This window comes from Notolabrus celidotus, chromosome 1, assembly GCF_009762535.1.
Source record: "Notolabrus celidotus isolate fNotCel1 chromosome 1, fNotCel1.pri, whole genome shotgun sequence".
NCBI lineage: Eukaryota > Metazoa > Chordata > Actinopteri > Labriformes > Labridae > Notolabrus > Notolabrus celidotus.
Genome location: NC_048272.1, coordinates 8,613,444 through 8,637,070, shown reverse-complemented (window position 1 = coordinate 8,637,070; position 23,627 = coordinate 8,613,444). Strand labels below are relative to the sequence as shown.

The 23,627-nt window shown below is 39.5% G+C and overlaps 1 protein-coding gene across 2 annotated transcripts in view; it reads right to left on the bottom strand.

The window, feature by feature from the left end:
• The window catches only part of cadpsb (Ca2+-dependent activator protein for secretion b), an 80,340-nt gene that overhangs the window by 3,479 nt on the left and 53,234 nt on the right, over positions 1-23,627 (bottom strand). The window contains exons 13-27 of one of the 2 annotated variants that reach the window (XM_034698195.1): positions 23,002-23,189; positions 21,206-21,307; positions 21,051-21,114; positions 20,834-20,957; positions 15,851-15,957; positions 12,766-12,795; positions 9,648-9,804; positions 9,406-9,547; positions 8,526-8,687; positions 7,013-7,168; positions 6,757-6,904; positions 6,561-6,635; positions 5,250-5,333; positions 4,835-4,867; positions 4,544-4,651 (exon numbers count right to left, since the gene is read on the bottom strand). In XM_034698195.1, coding sequence (XP_034554086.1) covers positions 4,544-4,651; positions 4,835-4,867; positions 5,250-5,333; positions 6,561-6,635; positions 6,757-6,904; positions 7,013-7,168; positions 8,526-8,687; positions 9,406-9,547; positions 9,648-9,804; positions 12,766-12,795; positions 15,851-15,957; positions 20,834-20,957; positions 21,051-21,114; positions 21,206-21,307; positions 23,002-23,189 — 1,680 coding nt within the window. The remainder of the gene's footprint in view (positions 1-4,543; positions 4,652-4,834; positions 4,868-5,249; positions 5,334-6,560; positions 6,636-6,756; positions 6,905-7,012; positions 7,169-8,525; positions 8,688-9,405; positions 9,548-9,647; positions 9,805-12,765; positions 12,796-15,850; positions 15,958-20,833; positions 20,958-21,050; positions 21,115-21,205; positions 21,308-23,001; positions 23,190-23,627) is intronic. The other variant, XM_034698203.1, reaches the window with a different exon arrangement.

Genomic DNA, 23,627 nt, shown 5'->3' with positions numbered 1-23,627 from the left:
CCTTTCTCCAGGGAGTGGCGATGCTAAGAACTCTCCACTGGTAAAGTTTGCCAGGGAGAAGTAAGTAAGCAAACAGGAGTTTTGTTATGCTACAGGTAATAATTTCACATAGCTACAAATTGCAATATTTCCTTATCATTCTGCATCCTGCAAAAATGTGTCTGAACAAAGAAAATTACTATCAAAAAGAAGATCTGTATTCTGTTCATTTGCTTCCACAACAAATGCACCCCTTGGTAAGAGCCACATCTGTACAACAGTGGATGATGGGAGGCTCATGGGAAATGTTTTCATCCCAGGAGAACACTACCGATTCATCCAAAGAGGTCACCAGAATCAACACGACATTAAAGTTCCTCACAGTGCCTTTCACTCAACATTAAGCCTGGAAAAAAGTGAATAGCTAGCTAGGCTTTGACCTGTTGCAACAAAGTCTGCCTAATTGCATCTTTAAAGTTAACAATCAAGACAACTTAAACTGCATGTTTTATCTGAAAATAACCCAAAGACAGAAACTGCTACCAGCTAAAAGATGCGCCACATATCCCCACACAGTTATTTCACTTCCACTTGGGTTGATTTACTTGTGAAATAAATAATGTGTTATGACGTGAGTTTTAGAGGTGCTGTAAGTCTGACTAGCTCTGGTTGAAACTTTATATTGGACAGGAAGGCAAGAGATTGATGTCAATTTTCACATGAAGTTCTCGACAGGAAGAGTATTGCTTTCATGTTCAGTCCCCATCATTTGTACTGAGGATAGAGAAAATAAATTTTAGGGGCCTTTAAATCAATGAAACGTTGAGGTTTACCTTCCTATACTGCACATGAGTAACTCATATTCAAGTATGAAAATGGATGCACTTAAAAATCTAAACATGATGCCAAATCTCATTGACTTTATATTAATCCACTAAGAGTTGCATCTTTCCCGAATTTTGGCCTTGCTCCTTGCAACAATCACAAACACACCCCCTCACACGCACACACGCAGATGTGCACAAACACGCTATGAGTTTGACATGCACACAAACTCTTAAGAGCTGAAAAGAGCAATTTCAATAGGAAATACTCCGAGCTCTGAAACTATTACTTGAAGAAAAGGAAAACAGGAGGGAACTCATAAAACGTTGACAGACTTTTCTGTCTCAAACTGTAATTAAAATAGTAAAAAATATTCTTCAAGTCAATACTTATATAAAAAAAAATGCATGGCCCATCAATTATGAAAGGCAATTAATTAGCCTTCATTTATAATTTATTGAGGCATAAACGCAGAGCTGCCTTTAAAACCCCTACATTGAGGAGAATAAACAGCTACTGTATGGGGAGTTGAAATTATAGTTTTAACATAAGTTCATTAGCAAAAGAAACAGAATGAGAGTGAGTCAATGGTTAGCAGGCAGGGAGCAGCGGTGCTTTTTTCTTGTACCTTTTCTCCACTTGGTTTGCGCTGAATAAAGTTACAAGAGAACAGCACGCAGGTCTAATAGAAACGTCGTCATACCTTTGATTTCAGGAAAAAGAAGTCAACTTTAAACATGTGAGTAGGCAGGAACGCAGACAAGGTTTCTTAGGGTCTGATTGAGGAGTGAGAGGATTTGATTGGTTTGTTGAGGTTTGGATTTTCAGTTGTGGTTTGTTTGGATCAAGATTAGGTGAATGGTTGAAAGGTTTGGAACTTGAGGCCGGATATGCAGATGCCTGTCCACTTCACAGTCGAGTTGAGCGTGCAGTGCATGCAGACCTCGCAGGTGGGTGGGTGGCAGAGTACGTGCTAAGGAAGACTGCTGTATGTGCAAATGAGGCAGAAATCTGAGGAGAAGGGTCATGCTAGAAGATGTACACAGGAAGATTATTTGACTCTAAAACTCATGCCAACCAACATAATGTGAGAAAACAACGCAACGCAACACTAGAGATAAGTGCCACTTTTTGGAAAGAGGAGGCAGCAGGAATGGTGTTAATCAGAAAAAGAGGAGATAAAAAGGATTGAAATAAATTGAGTGAAAGAAAGAGAGATAAGGTAGAGCCTATGCAACACATCTAGAAACGTTTGTCACATGCATGCAAATGGATGGATGGATGGGAGAGCATTCAAATGAAAGAGAGAAACACTGACATCCTGCAACTGAAATGCAGTTTAAAAAATGCTGAAACTGAAACATTCACAGCTTGAGAAATCTTCAGAAGAATTTAACATGACAGTGCTGAGAAGGATTTCTGTGACTTTGGGGCCGCACAGAGGACACAGAGGGGGGAAAAAAACTCCAGACTATAAAAAATTGACAACACAGAAAGAGACAGGGGAGCCGGTGTGGATCCAAAGACAAAAGCAGACCCACATGACAACAGCATCACTCCTCACTCCAAAGGAAAGAAATAAAGAAAGTAATCATATTTATCTGGCACAAGACTCCTGCTCCTTCAGCCAACACAAAAATATCAAACCAAAGGGAGACTTCTGAGAATCTCAGACACAAAAACTGTCAGACACACCACTGCCTCACAAAACCGAGTCTTTCACACACATACACACACACACACACACACACACACACACACACACACACACACACACACACACACACACACACACACATACACACACAAAGCCAACACACACCCGTAGAGACACAGGTCTGTACAAATAGTTTCTGAATGACATGAAGCACACAAATCACGGCATTATGTGTCGTTCAAATCACACATGGAGGAGGACACATTACTGCCAATGTATCCTGTTTAGGATTATGTATTAGTAAGTCAGTGCTCTCTCTTCACCCTCTAACACACTGGTTCCCAACCTTTCAGGATTTGTACCTTGTTCACAGCCACAGTGTGACTGTTCACTACATCAACACAGGATGCGTATTTCAACTGGCTTAACTTCACACTTAGACTTTAAGCCATTTAAACAGGATGATATTTCTTGTCATGTTTTGTCATTTGAGTCTGCTGCAGTCTGTTGCACCAGCCTATGGAATTCAGTATGTAAAAACAGGCTGAACCAAAAATAGCTTGTTTTGGTTCATTTTAGATGTGGCTACAGTCTGCAGATCTGATGGTAATACATCTTCCTCTCATAATGGTCTAGTCTAGAGCCAAAAAATGTGAAAGACATAGTTACCAGTTTAAAAGGGGAAAATCACTGGCTGCTGATAAAGTGAATTTTTGAGCTGTACTGCAAGTGCAACTTGTCTGTGGAGTTTGCATGTTCTACATGGGTGCCCCAGCTTCTTTGCACAGTCCACAGACATGCTTAACTGATAGGTTAACTGATCTCTCTAAATTGGTGTGTGTGCATGCATGCGTGAATGGTTGTTTGTTTCTACATGTTGGCCCTGTGATAGGCAGTCAACCTGTATAGGGTGTCCACACCTATTGCTCAATGACAGCTGAGATAGGCTGCAGCCCCTCTGTGACCCCGAATGGGAAAAGCAACATAGATAATGAATGGAATGATGTTCCATTAAAAAATAGAAAATATTATCACTTGTACTATATTTTGTATATATAGCTCCAGAAAAAATATTCAAAAAATAAATATGAGAGACCACTCAAGCTGTTTCCTTACATCAGCATCTCTACATGCATTGAACTGCTTTATTTACTAATTTTGTGTTGTTATAAAAAAAAAATGTATGTCCACATTGAATTACAGACAAGCCCTACAAACTGGTTAGCAGTTGTCAGTTGTTCCTTGTATATATTAAGTGTGTACATTAAACTCAAACTGGTGCAAAGGACTGAAAAGTTTCTCAAATGAGAAAATAACATTTCAGAGACAAGTCAGTTAAAACCAATCTTATTTTGTGAGGCAGTAAAGGTTTTCCTCTTCTACTCTACATTTAAAGTCATCTTGTGACCTTTCATATTTATCTATTTTAGATCAGAGATCTTGACCTGCAGGTTAGGAACCAATGCTTCAACAGACAAAGGGTATTTGACATGTCAGCCTCTATGTCTGACATCATTCTGTCACCCTGGCCAATCCAGCAATGCATCTCTCACCCAACATTTCCAGTTCACAGAGGAACTGCGTGGATGCTGTGCTGTGCTGTGGACTGAGGCCGAGCAGGCTGAGTGTCGTTCATTCCGGAGGCTGACATGTTGAGAGTGGAAAGTCTCGGGAAGCATAAAGTACGGTGGTGAGCTAGAGAATATATGCTGGTGTGCTAGCATGTGGTCACTATGGGTAATTTTGTTCTTTCCAGAGAGCACTGCTTCAGATAATCCTTTTTCGAGAATGCTTTTATGGACTCTTTGTAAATAAAAGTTTCCTTTTTTCGATACACAAAGGCCCAAAAGCACTGTGGCAATGCACACCAGAATGCAGAGGGCAGCAGCTGAAGTTAAGATAGAAGAGAGACAGAAAGAAAAAGAAGAATCAAGAGTGCTAGAGGATCAGAGAAGCCTCTTCCGCCAGGTTGAAATACATTTCCTGGTCTCAAAATGGGACTTATCCCTCTCTGCCCTGTTGTTTTGCCACATTTTGATAGGCCCCTCCCTTCTTGTGAGGAGGAGACGGCATCTTACTTACATCAAATAACCTTTCTATATACACCTCCTCATTGACCTTATCACGCAGCATGTCCTGAGAGTGGCGAACAAAGGTCACGTAGCCATCAGCCACGTCCATTCCAGGTTTCTGTAAGGCAGAACAGGGTCAGGGCTCAGAGGATTAGCAAACACTGGAAGCCTACTTAAAAAAAGACTGAAAGAACACTGTTAATAATACAAATATGGAGTATTTTGGTGAGCTGTATTTAGAAAGTAAACATAAACAACAGCCTTAATAATACTCAGAGGAAGAGGGTGTTATGTCACTTACAGGTACATCCACATATTTAGAGGCAGCTTTCACCTGAAATCAGAATTAAATTGTCAGGCTCTGTAAATACCCCAAAAATTTCACTGGGACTAGGTTTTGCAGTCGTGTCATTTTTTATACAACTGCTTATACCAAAACCATAACATTTTAATTCAAATAAATATGAGCATGTGACTTTATAAAAGCATTGTTTCCTTTAACATAAGGAAAAATGTCAAGGTAAGGTGAGATACAGTCTCAAACTGAAAAGAAAAGCAGGGACTAATCTGATTCAAGAGAAAGTAAAAATCTGTCAATTTCAGATAAAGTATTCAGGTTCATTAACCAATCCTTGATTTTATGCTGCAACCAAAAGTAATCAGTTTATTAAAGACATGGCAGTAAAGGACTGGGATTAAGAGAACCTTCATCTCACCGTGAATGACAGGAATGAGGAGAAGAGAGTCCCTTCATCATATCTGGAAATCTTAGCCAACACACCCTCCAGTATGGCAACAAACTGAGAAAGAAGGGAAATTACAGGACCCATTAACAAGAAAACAAGACTAAGCTTTTTGAATGACATTTCCTCACTCAAACCAGAAGTAGCTACACACCCGCCACGCTAAGGAGTGTCTCAAAGCTCCTACTGCTGCTCAAAGGAGAGAGGATAGAGAAGACAGGAGGGAAATCTGAGGTGCAATGAGCGAGGATACACGAAAGCAGCCTTCATGGAAGTCTTTAGACTGACAGATATGGCCCGTATCAAATATCACTCATTGATTGGAAGCTGTGGCAGATCGGGCTTCACTGAAACTTCACAGCATCACCAGAGCTTAATAACCCAGAAAAGAGGGACCTTAAAACAGAAACTGATGGTGCCTTGTAACTGTTTTGAAACAATCTGTATGTGATGAGCTGGAATTAAGAAGAGTTTAAACACACAGTTACTGTGTGTATTTTATCAATTGCAGCGCATATGTGTGCAGACACAAACAACAGTTAAAGCGGACTGATTGCTGATCAGATCAGCCGTGATCAGCTGACAAGGTCATAGATGCCGCTTCACGTGACGCTCTGGAGGAAGGGCGTCTCATGTCTCTTAAAACAGATTTCGCCATTCCTTCTCTCCCCCTCTTCATTTCCTTGCAACTCCCTATGTATTTCTGGTGGCAGGGACTAAGTCGCAAGTGAGGGGACGAATGCATGCAATTTAAGAGCTTTGGGAAGCAACCTAAGTCTCCAGCAATATACAGCAGTATACTGAATGCATTTGTCAATAATTAAAAAACTAAAAACAGCTGAGGCTGATAGAAATGTAATCTTGACACAGAACAAAGTGATAGAAAAAGTAGATTTTGATGAGATGACAGCATGAGATGATATTGCTGATCACCAAAGCTACCACCGTCTATCCTGAGGGAGTCTTAAATTAGTAGCATGGTAATCCTACCAACAGGTGATGGGATATATAACTCAAAACAACAAGATGAAACTCAAGGTGGTGCTAAGTAGAATATTTCAGAGGAAAGTCATAAAACCACCTGGACACTAGGAACGTCTTTCAAAAGATTACTGCTAATCCTTTCAGTTGGTGTAAAAAGTTACAGGTGACTTAACCTCATGATGGTGGAGCGTGAAAATTCAAGGGAACAAGTTCATCCTTAGGTTTTCAAACTCTGGAATCCAGAAATGTCTGTGCAAAATATTATATATTATTTACAAAGCAATACTTAAATTGTGTCACCTTTGCAACCAGAAGTTGAATCATGTCTTTCACACTTTCTTCGATTAGTTCGTCGATTTGGGTGTGGAACTGTTTCTGCAAATCAAAGAGTGCAAGTTTTAACATAATATCAATATTACGATAGTTTTTAAATTTGAATATAAAAGTAATAAATCCCCTTTTTAACATGAGCCTATGTCCCAGGTGAAGATTTTACCTCTTGGCCCATTTCCATTGCACACAATTTCGCTGATTGGTCCTTGGCATCGACCATCACGTTGAACATGGTGCATAATGTTGGAGAAATGCGGAAATCTGTGGATTTGCTGCTCTTTGTCAACTTGGACTCAAATGCCATCCTGGTGCTGAAGAGCAGGTGAAACATATATTATTCAATCTTCAGTAAGGCCCTGATTCTTAACATTTGGTACCTCTACATATGTTTTTATTGTTCCTCTCAAACAAAAACACACCGCTTGACGCAGTTCTCGATCATGTTGCTTGACATGAGCTGTATGCGACTCTCCAGATGTTTGGCAAAATCCTCCTCAGGCCAGTGGAGATCCCTGATGAAGGTCTGGAGGGCGTCCAGCTTCCAGAAGAGGTCTTCTGATGATCCAGAGCCGTTACTGTCATTGACAACATAAAAACACACACACACACACACACACACACACACACACGCACGCACGCACGCACGCACGCACGCACACACACACACACACACACACACACACACACACACACAGGTCAGAAGGCAAGACTTACCCTGCTGAAAGGAGGAAGTGGGAGGAGTCCGGGAAAGGGGATGTTGTGGAAGGTGCAGAGGAGGATGCTGTTCCTCCACACCTAAACACAGTCAGATTTGACTCCTTATACCATAAACTGACTGTTATGTGCACTTTTTGTAGTTGTTTGTGGACAGTCAGTGTATGGGTGGAAAGGAGTGGGCAGGGATTTACTGTAACAAATCAATAACCATGCTGTAGAGTATGATTATTGACTGGGATGTGAAGTGGCCACATGCAGGTAGAGTCACTGCAGATACAGCAGCTAATCACACTGTGTCAAGACAAAGGTGGGGGGAATGGAGGAGTGAGGGAGGGCATGTAAAAATGGTATATATGGTGTGGGTCCGTTTCCACTACAACATAAAAATAAACAACTTTTTAAGAGTTAAATTTCCCTTCATTACAAGCCCTCTCTCAAAATCCATGTCCCCAGGTTGGTGGGACCCCTGGACATGTTACTAAAACAAACCATGCAGACCTTTAAAGGCATCCTGAGTAGAGCTGATTGAGAGACTGCTGCAGGAAAGATGCAGAGTCTGAAGAGGATATGATAAAACAGGGAGATTCTATAACCTCTCCATGCTATCATCTCAAATCCAGCCTGTTATCTTTCCTCCCCAATCAGGCTACTAGCAGGTGGTTGAGGTCAGGGATGAGCCTGAGGCCATGAATGATCTACGGTATTCTAAAGCAAATGTGTGTGGACAACAACTCTGGGGAGATACACCTTTCAAGGCAAAGAGATCTTGCAATGGTTTTCAAATGGGGATATGTATTTTTTTTTTCTGGACTGCAAGTCCCCAAATAGCCTTTGAGAATTATATCACTTCAATATTTGTTTTTGTTTTGCTTGTCCTGTATCTCCACACCTCAGCTCAACAGCATGCATGTTGAGACAAATGAGAGCGTTTCAGCCTCTCATTTTAGAAAGCAGTACCGAATCTACTCTAACACCTCTCAGAGCGCTCTTGGCATGAACATGAACATATTTATGGAGGAAAAACATGCCTGTATAGATCTTTATAGTTAGTATTAGAATTTGTTTATTTCACATTATTCTCCAGGTGAGAACCATGGACAAAAAAGGTATACTTTTTATGTTTCATTTTGGATCAAGCTTTGTCTGAGAGCATCTTCATACCAAGGCAGTCTCTGCTAGTTTAATATTTCTAGAGTGAACTTGTTGAATACACACTCAGAGTCATATATAGCAGCCATCCAAGACGGGGTAGAAAAGCTAGGCATTTGTGGAAGGTTAACTGATAGTCCTGCTACTGGCACTGGCAGATTTGGTACTTTGGGAATTTGGAGGTTCACATTTGGTAGATTCACATTGGGCAGATTACTTGTTAAACTCCTGCAGAAAAGACAGACAAAAAGAAAAAAAAGAATCCATAACAGTGGCATGGGAGCTGCATAAAGCCATGTAACACTCATCATAAAGGTAACGCAAAATTTGAAATTAGGTAAAGACAGTAGAGACACATGAACAAGACTGACAGTCATTGTAAGAGACACATAGTACGAAGACATTAAGAGCTAAGTGGTCTGAACTCAGAATGCACACATATACATGTAGCTGTATTAAATGCAATTAAAGCAATACTGAAAGACTAAACACAAATAAAGACCAAGAAAAAACACATTAATATAACAAACCTTAAATAAAAAATCTAGAGAGGGAAAGCCACAACAAATAAATTATAACAGCAAAATAAAAGACTGGAGGCTTTTGTTTCTGGCAACACGTCAAAGCACATATTATGAAGGTTAGTTTACACAACAAAACAACAGAAATATTAGCTGTTGCCCTGACCCCAATGTGTCGGGGAGGACATACATTAGTCAACATCTATTTTCAGAATAAACAACCTATTTCTTTCACAGAAAAAAAATAGGTTATTCAGCCCATTCCTGGCTCCTTCCTTGCAAGTGAACCTACAGGAAGCTCCAGTGAACACTGAGCAATCTGGGAGAGCAGCTGTAGTCTCCACGCAGTTGGTCTGTCATCTGAAAATAAAGCCTTGCATCTCCCACCATTCTACAGCCTAGCTCGAAAGACGGAGGCTCCTTACTTTACTGGCTCCCAGGACTCTCGGTCAAAGCCCTTGTGAATTGACTGTGCGATGGAGGACTCCATCAGATCCACATATCTAACCACCAGAGGAGCATACAGATCCTGAAGGTGTTTGTGGAACTTTCCATTGCACAGATGATCTATGAGAGGAGATGGGGAGGGTGACAGGCAGATATTACCCTCTTTGTTTAAGCATAAAAATAACTCAAGTGGATGCTAAAAGGAGCTGTGAGAGCTTACAGTCCATCCGGAGGAAGTCGTTGAGCAGCTGGAAGAGGGGGAAGCTGTCCCAGCTCTCAGGGGACTGGATCTCCAGGGCGGCGTCCATGTCGATGGCGTAGAGAGCCAGGAAGTTTTCTGCATGCTCCACCATGAGGTCTGTCCACCATGCAAATGCCTAGAAACACAGCAGGAGGGACAACAAACAGGTGAACAAAGGCTTCAGTAAAGAGGTGAAAAGAAACAAGGAAGGAGGAAAGAGAGAAGAATTTATACAAAGATCTACATTTATCTGCTCATAGGAAAAAATTGGATTTGTGAATAGTCTATCATTTTTATCATTTACAGAATAGTTCAGCATTTTTGGAAATATTGTTATTTACTTTCTTGCAAAGAGTGAGATGAGAAGATTGAATATTCTCTCGCATCTCCTAGCTGAATGTGAAGACAGAGGAAGCAGTTGGATAGCATTGCTTAACAGCATTACAATCGAAAAATGGAAAAACAACTAGGCTGGCTTTGATTAAATTTTAAAGAAATTCATCAAACACTTCCTCTAAGGCATATTAATCAACATATCATTTCTGGTTTGTTTGAGCCAGAATAATTTCTGCAAGAATCTACAGGGGCTTCTTTTGGCAGGATGTCCAATCAGTCCCTTCACTTACTCACAATATGTAACTTCAACAATGTAACTTCTTCACTTTGAAAGTGATGGTATATCTGTACAAGAAAGTAAATATATACTTGCCAAAATTTTGAAGTATTCCTTAAATTAAGTTATTACCCTCTGTGGTCTGTGTTAAGGGAATATTTTAATTCCTTCACTGTCTCTTGCTGTACGTGGTTTCTTTGTTTTTTTCCATTTTAACAGTTTTCACAGAGACCAATAGGGATGGTATCAAGAACCAGTAAGTCTGGTTACCAAATACTGATACCCTCCTGGACAACAGTACTCTTATTGGTATTTAACGCTAACATCCTGTCTTATTTATTGCTGTTTTTATTCAGTTGTTTTGTCCTGGCATAGCTGGTATCTATCCCACCAGAGATGACTGTGCTGCTGACGTGAGAAAGTCTATACATTATGGAATAAGCAAAGCATTAAAAAAGTTTGGCTTCACTTTAACTAATTTAATTCTGTTGCATATTTGTGTGAGGTAGTTGCATTTTTAAATTTAACAATACGTACATTTAAAATAGTGCAGCATATTTGTATGCTTTAGCAAAGCAACTAATTCTAACACCAGGTCTATCAGTATTGCTATTGTATCCTCAGTGCAGCCTTGAGGTCCTGGCGGCTCTCATAGCGACACTGCAGATTGGATTAAAAGAGGAAGATCAAACTGAAGTGCGTTCGCAGTTTTGTGGCCAGAGAAGCTGCAATAAAAACCGCTGAATCGTTAAACATCTTTTTATGTCGTGTCGTATCATGTTGCGATTTCCGCACCAGATAATTGAGAGTAGTTAAAAAAAGAGTACTGTGATGTATCAGTATTGATAAGCAGTAAGGGTATTGAAACTGGTATTGATAAAATCCTACTGATACCCATCCCTAGAGAGAACAAGACTCACCATCACACCTGTCTGGATTGTTTGTGCACTGTGTGTGGTATGTACGAGTTTGTGTGCTTCTTAAGGAGAACTGCAACACAAAATCCACTGCTCTCTTATCGATTAAGGCTGTAAGGGGATTAATTGTGGATCAAGTCTATCTGCAGCAAAATAATCAGACTGTAGGGTTACATGTTATAATCATGACAGCATCAATAGATCTAATAAGAACGGTGCTTCTCTCATGCAAATGTGGCGCTCCCTGCATGCGTTTTCTCTCAAGCTAAGAGACGAGGGGTCCACCATTCACATCACTGACAAACCCATAGCCTGCTCGATGCGAATGTGACTCATGCACGTCTTTTGACTAGACACACCAAAGACTGCAGCACACAGCATCTTTAGCTTTGGAGAGGGTCTCTTCCAATTAGTTAAGTATGTCTTTGAGATTCAGCTGGACATTTTTTAGCACAGTCAGGACTTCCCCGCCCTTTGACAGCAGAAGTATAGTATAGTTGCTTTGCTGGCAGTCTTGGCTTGGCTTATTTGCTTATCATTCAGGCTAACATGTTGCCAAGTTTTTCTAGTTTAAGCTGCATGCTTTGTTTTACAGCTTCTCAGTTATTTTCCCATTTGACTTCACTGACCCAATTGCAGCAACTTACCTGTTTACTTACCTTCCTGCTTGCAACATTTAAACAACCTAGACAGTTCTAGTGTTAGGGGAACAGGCAGCAAACAAAGCTCTTCTCCATCACATTCAAGGAGAGATACTCTCATTGCGGGGGATTAAACGGGAGGACTGTAAAAGTTCCATAAGTAAGGGACGGAAATGCTCAAAGGTCGGCAGGCAGGACAGCCCCCAACCTTTGATAGAGGTTAAGGGACACATTCAGGACCCTGAGAGCTCTATGGCAGACCCAGTGTTCAGCCACGCAGTCTACAGTGCTGTATCAACTGATGCTGAGGGGGCAAGGAGGCGTGGCATCATCTATTGGACATGCACAGGGCATTATGGGAGTTTCTCATTCAACTTTACTACAGTACATACCTCTTTCCCCTGCTTTGGAAGTCATCATTCAGTGTAAACACAGGAAGATGTACAGAACAATAACGTATTTTTGAGGCATTTATTGTAAAAAAAAGGTGTTTTTTTTTAACTATGAAATAGACAGCAGAGAGGGATGGAAGAGGAGAGGAGCTGGGGAAGTAATGCTTGAACAAGTGCGGACTGTGAAATTAATCGTTGGATGGAGGGGGTGGATCATGGTGGATCAAACTTCAGAAGGTTCACATGGAGCATACTCTGGGAGTTTTACTGGTTCAGCATGCTTGGAGAGAAAGGAAACCTCTTCATGGCCCAATGAACATGCTTTATGATCACAGTTATGTTGTGCAAGCTACAGTGCCTACATTTTTACATAAGTTTGCTCTCACTTCTATGCCTACAAACCCACCCAGTGCTACAGTGTCTATGAGCTCATTCTCTGCCTAAAAGGAGCCTGTTGCCATAGTGGCGCACATGCCATACAGGGGGGTCGTGATGGGGACTGAGGAGGAAAAAAAAGAAATAAAAATACTGTACCGATTGATCTCCAGAACTTGTGACTGCCGCCTGTCAAGCATATTCAGAAAGATACAATAAATCTGCTTTATCTGTATTTTCTAAGATCACGATGGATTACCTTCAGATCTACACAACTTCACATGCTGATCATACTTCACTACAATCAGGGTTCATTAAGAAACTGCTGTAGTGGTGGAAAGTAACAAAGTACAGATACTTAAGTTCAGTTAGGTGTCACATAAATTGAGGATTTCCAGTCAATGCTAATTTACATTTCTAAAATGTTATTATTTAGTTCATGTATCTGAATACTTTGGTTACAAACTACTTTGAAGATAAAGATTTGACAAACAAAAAACATAAAGTAAGCTTATTAAACATATTCTATTATTTATTAGACCAGTGGTTTCCAGTGGTTTTGCTTGTTAATCAGTACAAAAGGTACATGATCTTTACACTAGTTCGTATATATTCTGACAGCAGTGTTGTAGTACTCGAATCCAACTCCCATCCTGATTTTCAGGATTTGTGACTTGACTTGGACCTGAGCGTCGATGAATCATGTCCACACGTATACAGATATTTTTAAAACAGATTTTTTTCTCTACATTTTCAAAAAGCATCCTGTCCACACCAGTCCATACATACTGTGTAATCAGTCTGTTACATCAAACACCATAGAAGAAAATTGTGCGCATACATGTTGAGTGTCTTTTTGAGCAAACGTCAGTTCTAAATATTGTTATCCAAGCTGTGTAGAGGGTAGCAAATTAAAAGCTATTGAGTGTGCTATATTCATTCAACCCTGCACTGCAGCATATTAATAAAGAACAGATAGGTTTGCTAGTAAACATGCAACAAAATCTAGGAGTACTAATCAGACATAAACCTGTAGCCCGCCATCTTGGTGCATGCTTAATACATATGTCCTGTGTTTTTTAACTTACTGTTGCTTGATTGTGTCGTCTATTCGTTGTGTGCATCTGTCGCTCAGTCTATACGTTGCCTCATTTGAATTGCATGCATCTAGTTTAATGATTGATAGTCACTGTCGGATGCAAATGTGTACAGCACTGTTAAATGTTGTCCTGTTGTGTCTGCCTGTGTCTTCTTTAACATTTCCTTTTTGCTGTTTCCTGATTGTCTTGCTCCATGTATTTTATGTCCATGGACACTTTCTCAAAGACTGTCATCTCATGTCCTTATGTAGCTTTTAGTCATTTTTAATTGTATGGTGCTATTTGTACTTTTCTTTTCTTCTCTTTTTTGTTTGTTTGTTTGTTTTGGTTTCTCCTTTACCTTCTTATTTTGATCTTATTTTACTCTATTTCATCTTTGTTTAATCTTGATCTTTTTAGGGAGCCTTTTTAACATCTGGTAAGGGACTACGGATGTAAACTAGCCTTTTGGCTAATTCTGGCATATTTATAGAAGTGTTAATTAAGATGCATGGTCCTTTCAAATAATAAATAAATAAAATAAAATAAAAAACAATTGCCATGCACTAGTTTAGGCAACGACATCAGCGTTTTCCAAAACTTTGTTTTGTTGTCCACACAAATACATGCTAAAACGATCCATCTTGGAAGGCATTTTCGAAAATCTCAGTTTTCAGTGACCTAAAAGTCTGTTAACGTGTGACAAAAGGCTAAAAACACAGAGAAAAAATACCTACATATGTGTGGACTGGGCCTCAATATGGACTCGAGCATTGATTGCATTTGTGCTCAGAAAATAGAGAGGACTCTAATTTTTCATTAATGGACTCTTCAAACTTATTGTAGTCTTTGGCCACTCAAAGCACTTTTACATGACATGTCAGGATGGTGTGAATGGGTGAATGTACCCATTTACACCACATTGACACACTGACGGCAGAGGCTGCTATGTAAAGTGTGCATCAGTGTTAATTAATCCCATTGACACACGGCTGTACATGGCTACCACAGCTACAGGGGCAATTTAAGGTTAAATGTCTTGCTCAAGGACCCTCAGATAGTGAGACAACCAACTACACAACTGAGCCGCATCCACCGCAGATAGTATAATGCCCTAATAACTGCTCCAGTACCGAGCAACGGCTGACATGTGAGTTCGGAATGTGTCTTCATGTTCTGTCTTGTTCAGCAACAGTTCCTGCCAGGAACGCCTAAAGGAGTGCAACCCAATAAAGAGAGGCGACGGGTGCTCATGTACTGTTACTTCATTGATAATTTTTATCTCCAGACATGCCAACAGGATGGGCCAGAATCTGATAGTTCAAAAAGTAAATAGTTTAGAGTAAAACAGCGATACTCTTCAGGTAATAAGGACTCGAGGTTTGGTGATTTGACTATAACACTGTCTGCCTGAATATTGTCCACTGTAAAATCTACTGGTTGTTTATTCTAAATAAGACAGTGATAAAGTACGATGATCAAAAAGGAAAGATTTACAGTAAAAAAAACTAAATAAAAACTCTGCCCTACTACCTCCAATAATCCTCTCCTCTTATTGTCTTTATCACTGATGCATCAATATTAACAAGTTGAAAGTAATGTATATTAACATATAAGTCATATGAGTGAAAATACACTCCAGTTACCTCTGCACATTACCCTCAGGAGGACTTCTTAAAGTTTAAGTTCACATTGTTGGATTGATAGTTTTACTGAAGCAAAAGATCTGAGTACTTCTTCCACCACTGGCTCTTATGTCTCATCTACAGAGCACACAGAAGTTTAATATTACATTTTTCTCCCTGTCCTCTGTTTATTCTGGACTACCTTGAATAAAATACCACCACTTCTCAGTGCCTATATGAGCTTATGTAACACTGCTGCACTGAACTGTGATCTATGATTATAGAAAAGAGCTGCACACATTATATCATTTTCTGTCTAATTCACAGTCTCTGGTTCTATGCAGCCTCAATCTATCAAACACCAATTAAAGCTTTCCTCATTTAAATTCATCTTTGAAAGTTTGTCTTTAGTTACCCATAGATGAAAGCAGCTTTATTTATAGGAAACTGATAAGACTAACTCTCTTTTGTGGGGCGGAGTGAGATAAGAGTGAGCGTATAGAGGGAGAGTGTTTAGAGGAGGAGAGGGTTCTCACTCACCTCCGCATGGTGTTCCTGGTTCTGCTGGAGGACCTCTATGACTAACTCCGCCAGGCGAATTGTTTCCTCCAGCTTTTTGGCAGGCGTGACTAAGCGGCCTACGTTCTCTGAGACAAAAGGATGAGGGTGAGGGATGAGTGGTTAGTCAAGCACAGAGCAGGATTCCAGGGGGGATTTTTTTTTATCACTATTCAGAAGATTCTTCCTGTTTATATTTTGGACTGCTTAATAAAGGTATAAACACAGCGCTTACACTGTGGTGTGTAGCTAAAATACCCCCATAACAAATCAAGTTGTTTGCATCTTGGGTTGCATGACAAAGCAACAGAGCTGATGTGTTTGTTGGTTTCAGGCACAAGAGAAGTGGTGTTGAGATGGAGGTGCAATGTGGCTTTGGAAACATGCATATTGTGAGGAAGCACTGAGTAAGTGACCTATCTCAGGAGCTGTAACACGGCATAAAAAACTAAACACAATGTAAAAATAACATTGTTACTTCTGCTTAAAATTATGTTAATTGAATGAGATTACTTTCTTAATATTTTCTAATCATATTTCAATAAACACCTACACTGTTAGCTAACTAAAATCAGGCCTTCTACAAATTGTCATCACTTATTGATTTTGCAATAAAGCAGAACTGATAAGAAAGGGAACACAACTCGGTCATATGATGCAAATTAAAAAAGTTTTGTATTTAAGTTTATCCAAATGTTCTTTTTAATATTTTCAATAAAGCTGTATTAAGTCCTTATTCAATCTCTGCACATTACACCACAAAATAATTATTCAGAGGCAAGTCACAACCTTTGTGGGTACATGTATTCAACACAAAAAATGCTATTGGATGTTTTTTTGAGTGTATCTAAAATCATAACTCAGCTAACATCTGGAAAATTCATGACGAGTCACCATACATTGGAAAGAACAACTCCAGATGTGTGGTCATTTTTACAGTGTGATGTTGTTTTGATTTTTTCAATACCTTAAGTTTTGCACAATAAAGTTTGCTTCGGCTCTGTCACTCATCAAAGTTTGCAAAAAGCTCCAAACCAATTTTTCGTACCTTTGCTGACAGGATGATTAAATAAGACAGTTACATGTCATGAAATGAGATTCTTGGAACGGTGCGACTACGCTGAATGGTGTGCATGTTGTTTGCAATAACATGAAACTGAATGGCTACACACATTTTAAATAAAAGAACATATATACATAACTTTACACAAAACAGAAGTGGTCATTGGACTGTGGTTGACAGTGGATCTTATGTTTCTATCATTCCACTGAGTAGCTACTCTTTCCACTCAAGCCAAATTCAAAAAGATTTATTATTTCAGGGCTTAAAATAGATTTTTAAAAATCCTAAATTTGATAACTTTTTTAAACTTCATTAAGATTTTACCATCAGGGGGAAACCTGAGATACATGAAGAGCTGAAGGAATACTTGAGTCATTGTCCAAGGGGACATTTAATCGACACTAATGGATGGATGGATCATGTGGATTCGCATTACAGTAACTATATCTTCTGTGGTTATCGCTCCCTGAGAAAGGACGCGGTGGGGTCAGATCTGAAAGACGCTTGTATTGTGGTTTGGTCAGGATAAAAGCATTGCTGGCCTTTGTGGTTTCATAAGAACCATTTATGTGCTACAATTAGATGCAACACAGTGTGTGATACATCTACTATGGCATTAAGAATGATAGATAATTCAAAATCAGAACACTGGTTTCAAAAGGGGCTGCATGCTGTGGCATGCTAAAGGACCAATTAAACAACATTTAAAAACATGAGACCATCAAGCTTTATGGTATTTAATCGTGCAAAAATTGGACGAAAGTTGTGTAATTTTTTTCTATTTTTTCAGGTCCTGTGTTATGGATTTTATGTATGCTATGCTTAATTGTCTTTGCGTTTCATGTTTCAAACAAATACAAAATATTTTTTATTGAGGTAATAAAATTTGACTGTCTGCACGACCTTCCTAATAACAACTGTTTTGTTTATTTTCATTTAAAATGTGGTTGAATTGACCCTTTAATTATCTAAAATGGAGGGACATTTGATTTTTAAGATCACATAAGGTAATACTTATGACACTGTCAAAAATCATGTACATATACAACCTCGCAGTGGAGTATGATTGTTTGTTGAAATGTATAACACATTTATATATTGTCCACTGGATGATGAGGGTTACATTTACATGTTGCTTATGTCCTCTTTTTCTTTTCTTGATTTCACATATATAAGCAAATATGTGACTTATTTTAGGAGATTGTATTACTCTACATTCAGTTTAAAACAAGTTTAGTTTGAATAATCTTTATACAAACTTCTAAACCATGCAGTGATGAACTACATACAAAATAAAGCTTCACAAAACCACATCTGTAATGATATAAAGTAATACAATCCCATTGTTTACTTTACAAAAAAGAGATGCTTAAAACATGCCAAGACATTTTATAATCTAAATGAGTGTGTATATTACAAGTGTGTATAATATACTTAATGACAAATGTGCTTCAAGTTACCACTGTGCATGCATGTATTCTGTATCTATTTAGAAAAGATGTGTATGTAGAGTGCAGGTCTTAGTCTGTGTGTCTGTTTTTGTTTGCGTGCACTATAAGTCAAACTACAAGCTAAACATGAGTTCACCTGGATCCTTTTGATCCTTTTGACCTTTCTCAACTTCAGCGAGAGAAAAAGGAGAGAAGAGATAAAGAGGAGATGTTTAGAATTAGCACGGTTTTAGGGTTATTTTCACGTTACAGGGGAGCTGTCGACCTTTTCAAACAATCTGCAGGGACGATGTCAGCTCCTAGGAGTGAGGTTTCTAGGCAACAGACAAACGTCACAAAGACACAATACAAAACAGAAACACTGAAATAGTAGCCTGTGGAAAATTAAAATAGTGATAAAATGCTTGTTAACAAACAGACACAGTTTCGACTTTTGTGAACAGGTAAAACACACACACAGCTGCCAAGGTCGTAGACAGGACACACTGAGTGAATTTAAAACACAAACAGGAGCTTTTGAATCCATACACCCTGCCATGACCTGTCCTGTTCTACCCCATAAAATAGCTCTATTGACTGAGGTTCCTTCACTCTCTGGTGTCACGTGGGTAAAGCCTACCTGTTCAGCACAGCACACCACTGACACATGATCAGACCGAATGACTGGAGGAGATAACAATGTAAGCAATGTAAAAATGCATTCAAGTCAAAGGAACGGGCATCCAACCAAAAGAAAGAAGCTTACAGACCAGACTGCGCATTCATGTCCATCACAAACAGATGGTTCTTAAAAGAAAGGACCCCAACTGATTCAGCATGGTCCTGCTCAGATCTCTCGACTGGCACGCTCCCCACTCACTCTCACAGACAGGAAGCACAGATAAAAAACAAGCATGGCAGCAGAAACACCTCTGGAGAAAGAGGGAAGGCAATAGAAGGGAGGGAGATGAGGTGAAAGAGTGCTTGGAAAGGAGTATGAAGAGGGAAGAGGCTGGGGAGAGGATGATGAAGGTACTCACGGATGGTTAAATCCATCACTTGAGATGCCAAGCAGAAGACAGGGTGCTCAAACATTTCCCTCCTTTTCCCTAAAAAAAAAGGATCGGGGCATGCAAGAGGCTGGGGTCAGAGGTGGGAAGGCTGGAGGGTCAGAGGCTGATGGGAAGAGGGCTGTCCAGGTGAAAACGACATTCTGTTAGGCAGGAGGCCTAGGAGCAAAGCCAAATATTTGGTATATTTTGAACCAGGCGCCTCACAAGGACAGTAAATTCACATAAGATGGCAAGATAGTAAGGTTTGAATCCTTAGTATCTTAAGCACCCTGAGGGGTTTCTTTTAAGGCATAAACAACGCTACTGTTGAAATGAAAGGTCAATGCATTTTGGGGTTAAACTGAAGGAGAGACACAACTGGAAAGCATAGAAAACTATAAAAAGTCTTCTCATTGATGTCATTTTTGATACTCCAATCAAGAAAGGCCATGTTGTTATGTCTTAAAAGCACATGCAGGTGGCTGATGCTGGTTTGTAAGTGTTCAATCCCAGCATTCCTTGGTTGAAAAGCCAATTATCACAAAGTCAAAGGGGTTGAAATAAAGTGATAACTGTGTAAAAGCCCACATCAGTGGAATAGAATAAAAAAGAGCAGAGCAGACAGCAAGAGAGAGGGAGCGGAAGAGAGTGGTCTTCAGCAAGAACAGAAGAGAGAGGTGACAGGAGAGCTGCTGGTATTTCAAGGCAGGGGTGTAAAGGGGGAGGAGGGGTGTGGGGCAGAGTCAGCTGGAGGAATCAGAGAGCTACAGTGAGATAGTACGAGGAGGGGACTGAGTGTGCATCGACTGGGAGCTGGGAGTCAGAGAGGACTTTCAGTTAAGCTGAAATCACAGTCCAATCATCGTACAGTATGTCAGAGGCCGGGTGACTACACAACTTGAATCAAATCAAGGCACAACGAGAGATCGGCACATGAACAGTTTTCAGGGCTTTGGATTTGAATGCATTTTTACTCACACACCTCTACACAAAAGCCAACTTGACCTACAGAACAGCACAGAGCTAAAGAAGGCCTGAAACAAAGGAGAGAGTTATTGCACTGAGAGACAGAAAGTGACCGATAGACTGTCACAAATCATTTGGGGTGCCACAAATCATTTGGGAAAACACACGGACACAAATATATACTAAGTGAATTCATCATGTGCATAGAGATAAATAGCAGTAATAAGTGCAGCATCATGCTGGAGCAAGAAAATCAAAATCTGGCAATAGAAATAAACATTAAAACTTTGTTATGCCACATACAACCATTGAACATTTCAATCTGAAAACATACAAAATGACTTCATGTGTACCTTATGAGCAGTAGAATTGTCTAGAGGATGTTTTTTTCACGGTAATCAACATAAATACCCCTGTAGCTTTATGTTACTTATGTTTGTGTGGTTCCGGTTACCTTCAATTGTAGCATATTCTTTAATCCGTTGATAGTTGAGCTGAGCGGCCTGCTCCAAACATTTGCGAATCACTCCTTTAACTTCATCTGGTGGGACTGGGGTCACAATGTCCTTCATCAGGACCTGCAGGCCACATTTGTACAATTTGTCTTAGTACATCACAGTTGGTGTTTCAAGTCAAGGGGCAGGATTTATTTTTTTTAAATCTTTACAAACCCTCTCAAGCAAAGATAAAGTGGCCTTCAGGGCTCCCTCTGGACGACCAAAGGGGAAACAATATCTACAAGGAAAATATGTAAACACTGTATGAAACATCAGGGGGAAAAAAACATTGAGTGTAATATTTTGTGTGTGTTTGTTTGTTAAGTCACCTGAAATTTACAATATTGTTTTCCAATATCACACGCAACCGCTCCTTGATGTCTTCAAAGCGATCCTTCTCGTCCACAATCACTGTGCTCAGTCCGTCTGGCCTAAGAGGATCACACCCACATACTTAAACCCAGCTGACACTCTGCAGAAGTTCAAGTTATGCAACCACTCATCTCAGACGCTCTCAGTCTGATAACTCCCGGCTCCCAAGGAGCCGACTGCAAATTGTTTGAAATCAGTTCCCCTTGTGTTACACACAGTGGTGGACAAAGTACACAGCTTCATTACTTGAGTCAAAGTATAGAAACTCCTGGTTAAATATTACTCCAACACAAGTGAAAGTTGCTCTGTCAAATTATTACTTGAGTTAAAGTACTGAAGTACTTGCTTTTAAAAATACTTAAGTATTCAAAGTACTTCTTAAAAAATCTTAAAACGTTGTATTTTCATAATACATAAATGCAGTCAAGAATACATAGGAGTACTGTTATATTATGTTTATCTAGAAACCATTATTTGAAATCTCTAAAAACTATACCATGGAATAAAAACAGCAACTAAGTTACTCCAAGCACAGACAACTTAGTTTGAAATGTTCATCTGGAATTAAACAAATGTTACGTAGCTCAACACGCTTTCTTAGGTTGTACAGTGAATGTTTGTATGTTTGGGCAGAGTGGGAAATAGGGACAACATTTCAAACTATACGTATCATTCTTCATTTGAAAAACCTCTAACATGGGCTGAAGATATGGCCATGGGTGCTCAGGTGGAGAATTATAGCCATCATTACCACATCTAAATGAACTGCCTGATCTGAGTGAAATTTGCTGTGTGTTTGCTCCACAAGTATGACTAAACCACTGAGACAAACAGAACTACACAAACACATTTTACTGTCTTAGGGATCAGATTTCAGAAAAGAGAAGGAAATTCATGAGCTGACTTAAGTAACTGAGTAACTACAGCATTTGATACAAATGCAGTGGCATAGAAAGTACAATAATTGTCTTCTAAATGTTGTGGAGTAAAAGTAATAAGTATCCCCAAAAAATACTACTGAAGTAAAGCACAGATACTCAAAAAATGTAATAAAGTACAGTACTCAAGTAAATTTACTTTGTTATTGTCCACCACTGGTTACACATGCAAGTAAATAACACAATCTCACCTTTGCTGCCCTTCAACGAGAGGTATTTTGGAATCCTTTCTCTTTCTAAACTTGAACATGTGTGCTCGTTTAGAGGCAGTGCGTGGATCTGGGCTTTGGGAGCTCTTTGGGGACTTTAGAGCCTCATAGCCCAACGGCCCCCAGTAATTGCTGCCCTCTCTGACTTTATCGGACGCATGGGAGGATGAATAATATGGACAGTAAGAGACTATGGCAACAAAGGACAGAGAGAGAGAAAAAAAAACAAAGAAAATGGTAGAAAACAAAGAAAATATGTAGAGACAAGCAATTGATTAACAACACGATGTGTATAACAAAAAGCTGCAAAAAAATCAACATAACATAACATAAAAGTGAAAAAACATAAATACATCAAAGTAAGATGGAAGACAAAAAAAGCCATGGATTCTCCAACGAGGCTGACTCTTCTATTCTGTTCTCTCCTCCTCTATTGTTTTTGTGGATTTAGTGTGCCCACCTACTCTATATATAGAAGGCTTCAGACCGCCTAAAGGAATATAATCTATAGTTATAAAGACATGTCAACTTGATTCTATTTAAAATCTTTTTCAGAAATGTCAGTCCCAAAGTATGAAGATTGAAAAAGAAGGGATTAGGGCACACCTGTTCCCATGGACATGGGAGGCACAAAATGCAAAGCTGTAGTGAAGAAGAGTAGGGTCTATAATAGCCCCAGTTTCTGCTCTTTCCAGTAGATCACGCAGGTAACACAGATGTCTGTGACAGCCTCGAACTCCGTTTCTGGCACAGTACTCATCCAAGACAAACACCTGGCCTGGGCTAAACCATCCCTGTTAAACAGAAACACAGTTGACAGTTGTATTTGTTGGCTTCTATTGACTGAATATAAAGATGGACGACGTGTCTCCCCTGCTCCCGTTGAAAAAAAAAAAAGCCAAAATCCCCCAATTAGCATGCTTCAATTTTCTGCATTTGGATCTGAAGTCTGTATGACATGCTTCTTCTGCTACTCAAAACACACAGCTAACTTACAGATAAACGGCAAAAATACCTCAGGTTGTTGGTTTGAAGCAGACATCCACAGATATTGAATGTTCAACGACTTCTATCTTAGAGTTTGATACACTTTCTCTCCTCCTTGCTAATCTGGTGCACACAGCTGTCATTCAAAGTGTTATATCCCATTTTCAGCATTAAATAACTAATTAAAATTATATTTCTCAGGAAAATGTAGGCATGAATCAGCTTGATAGGAACTTATAGTTATG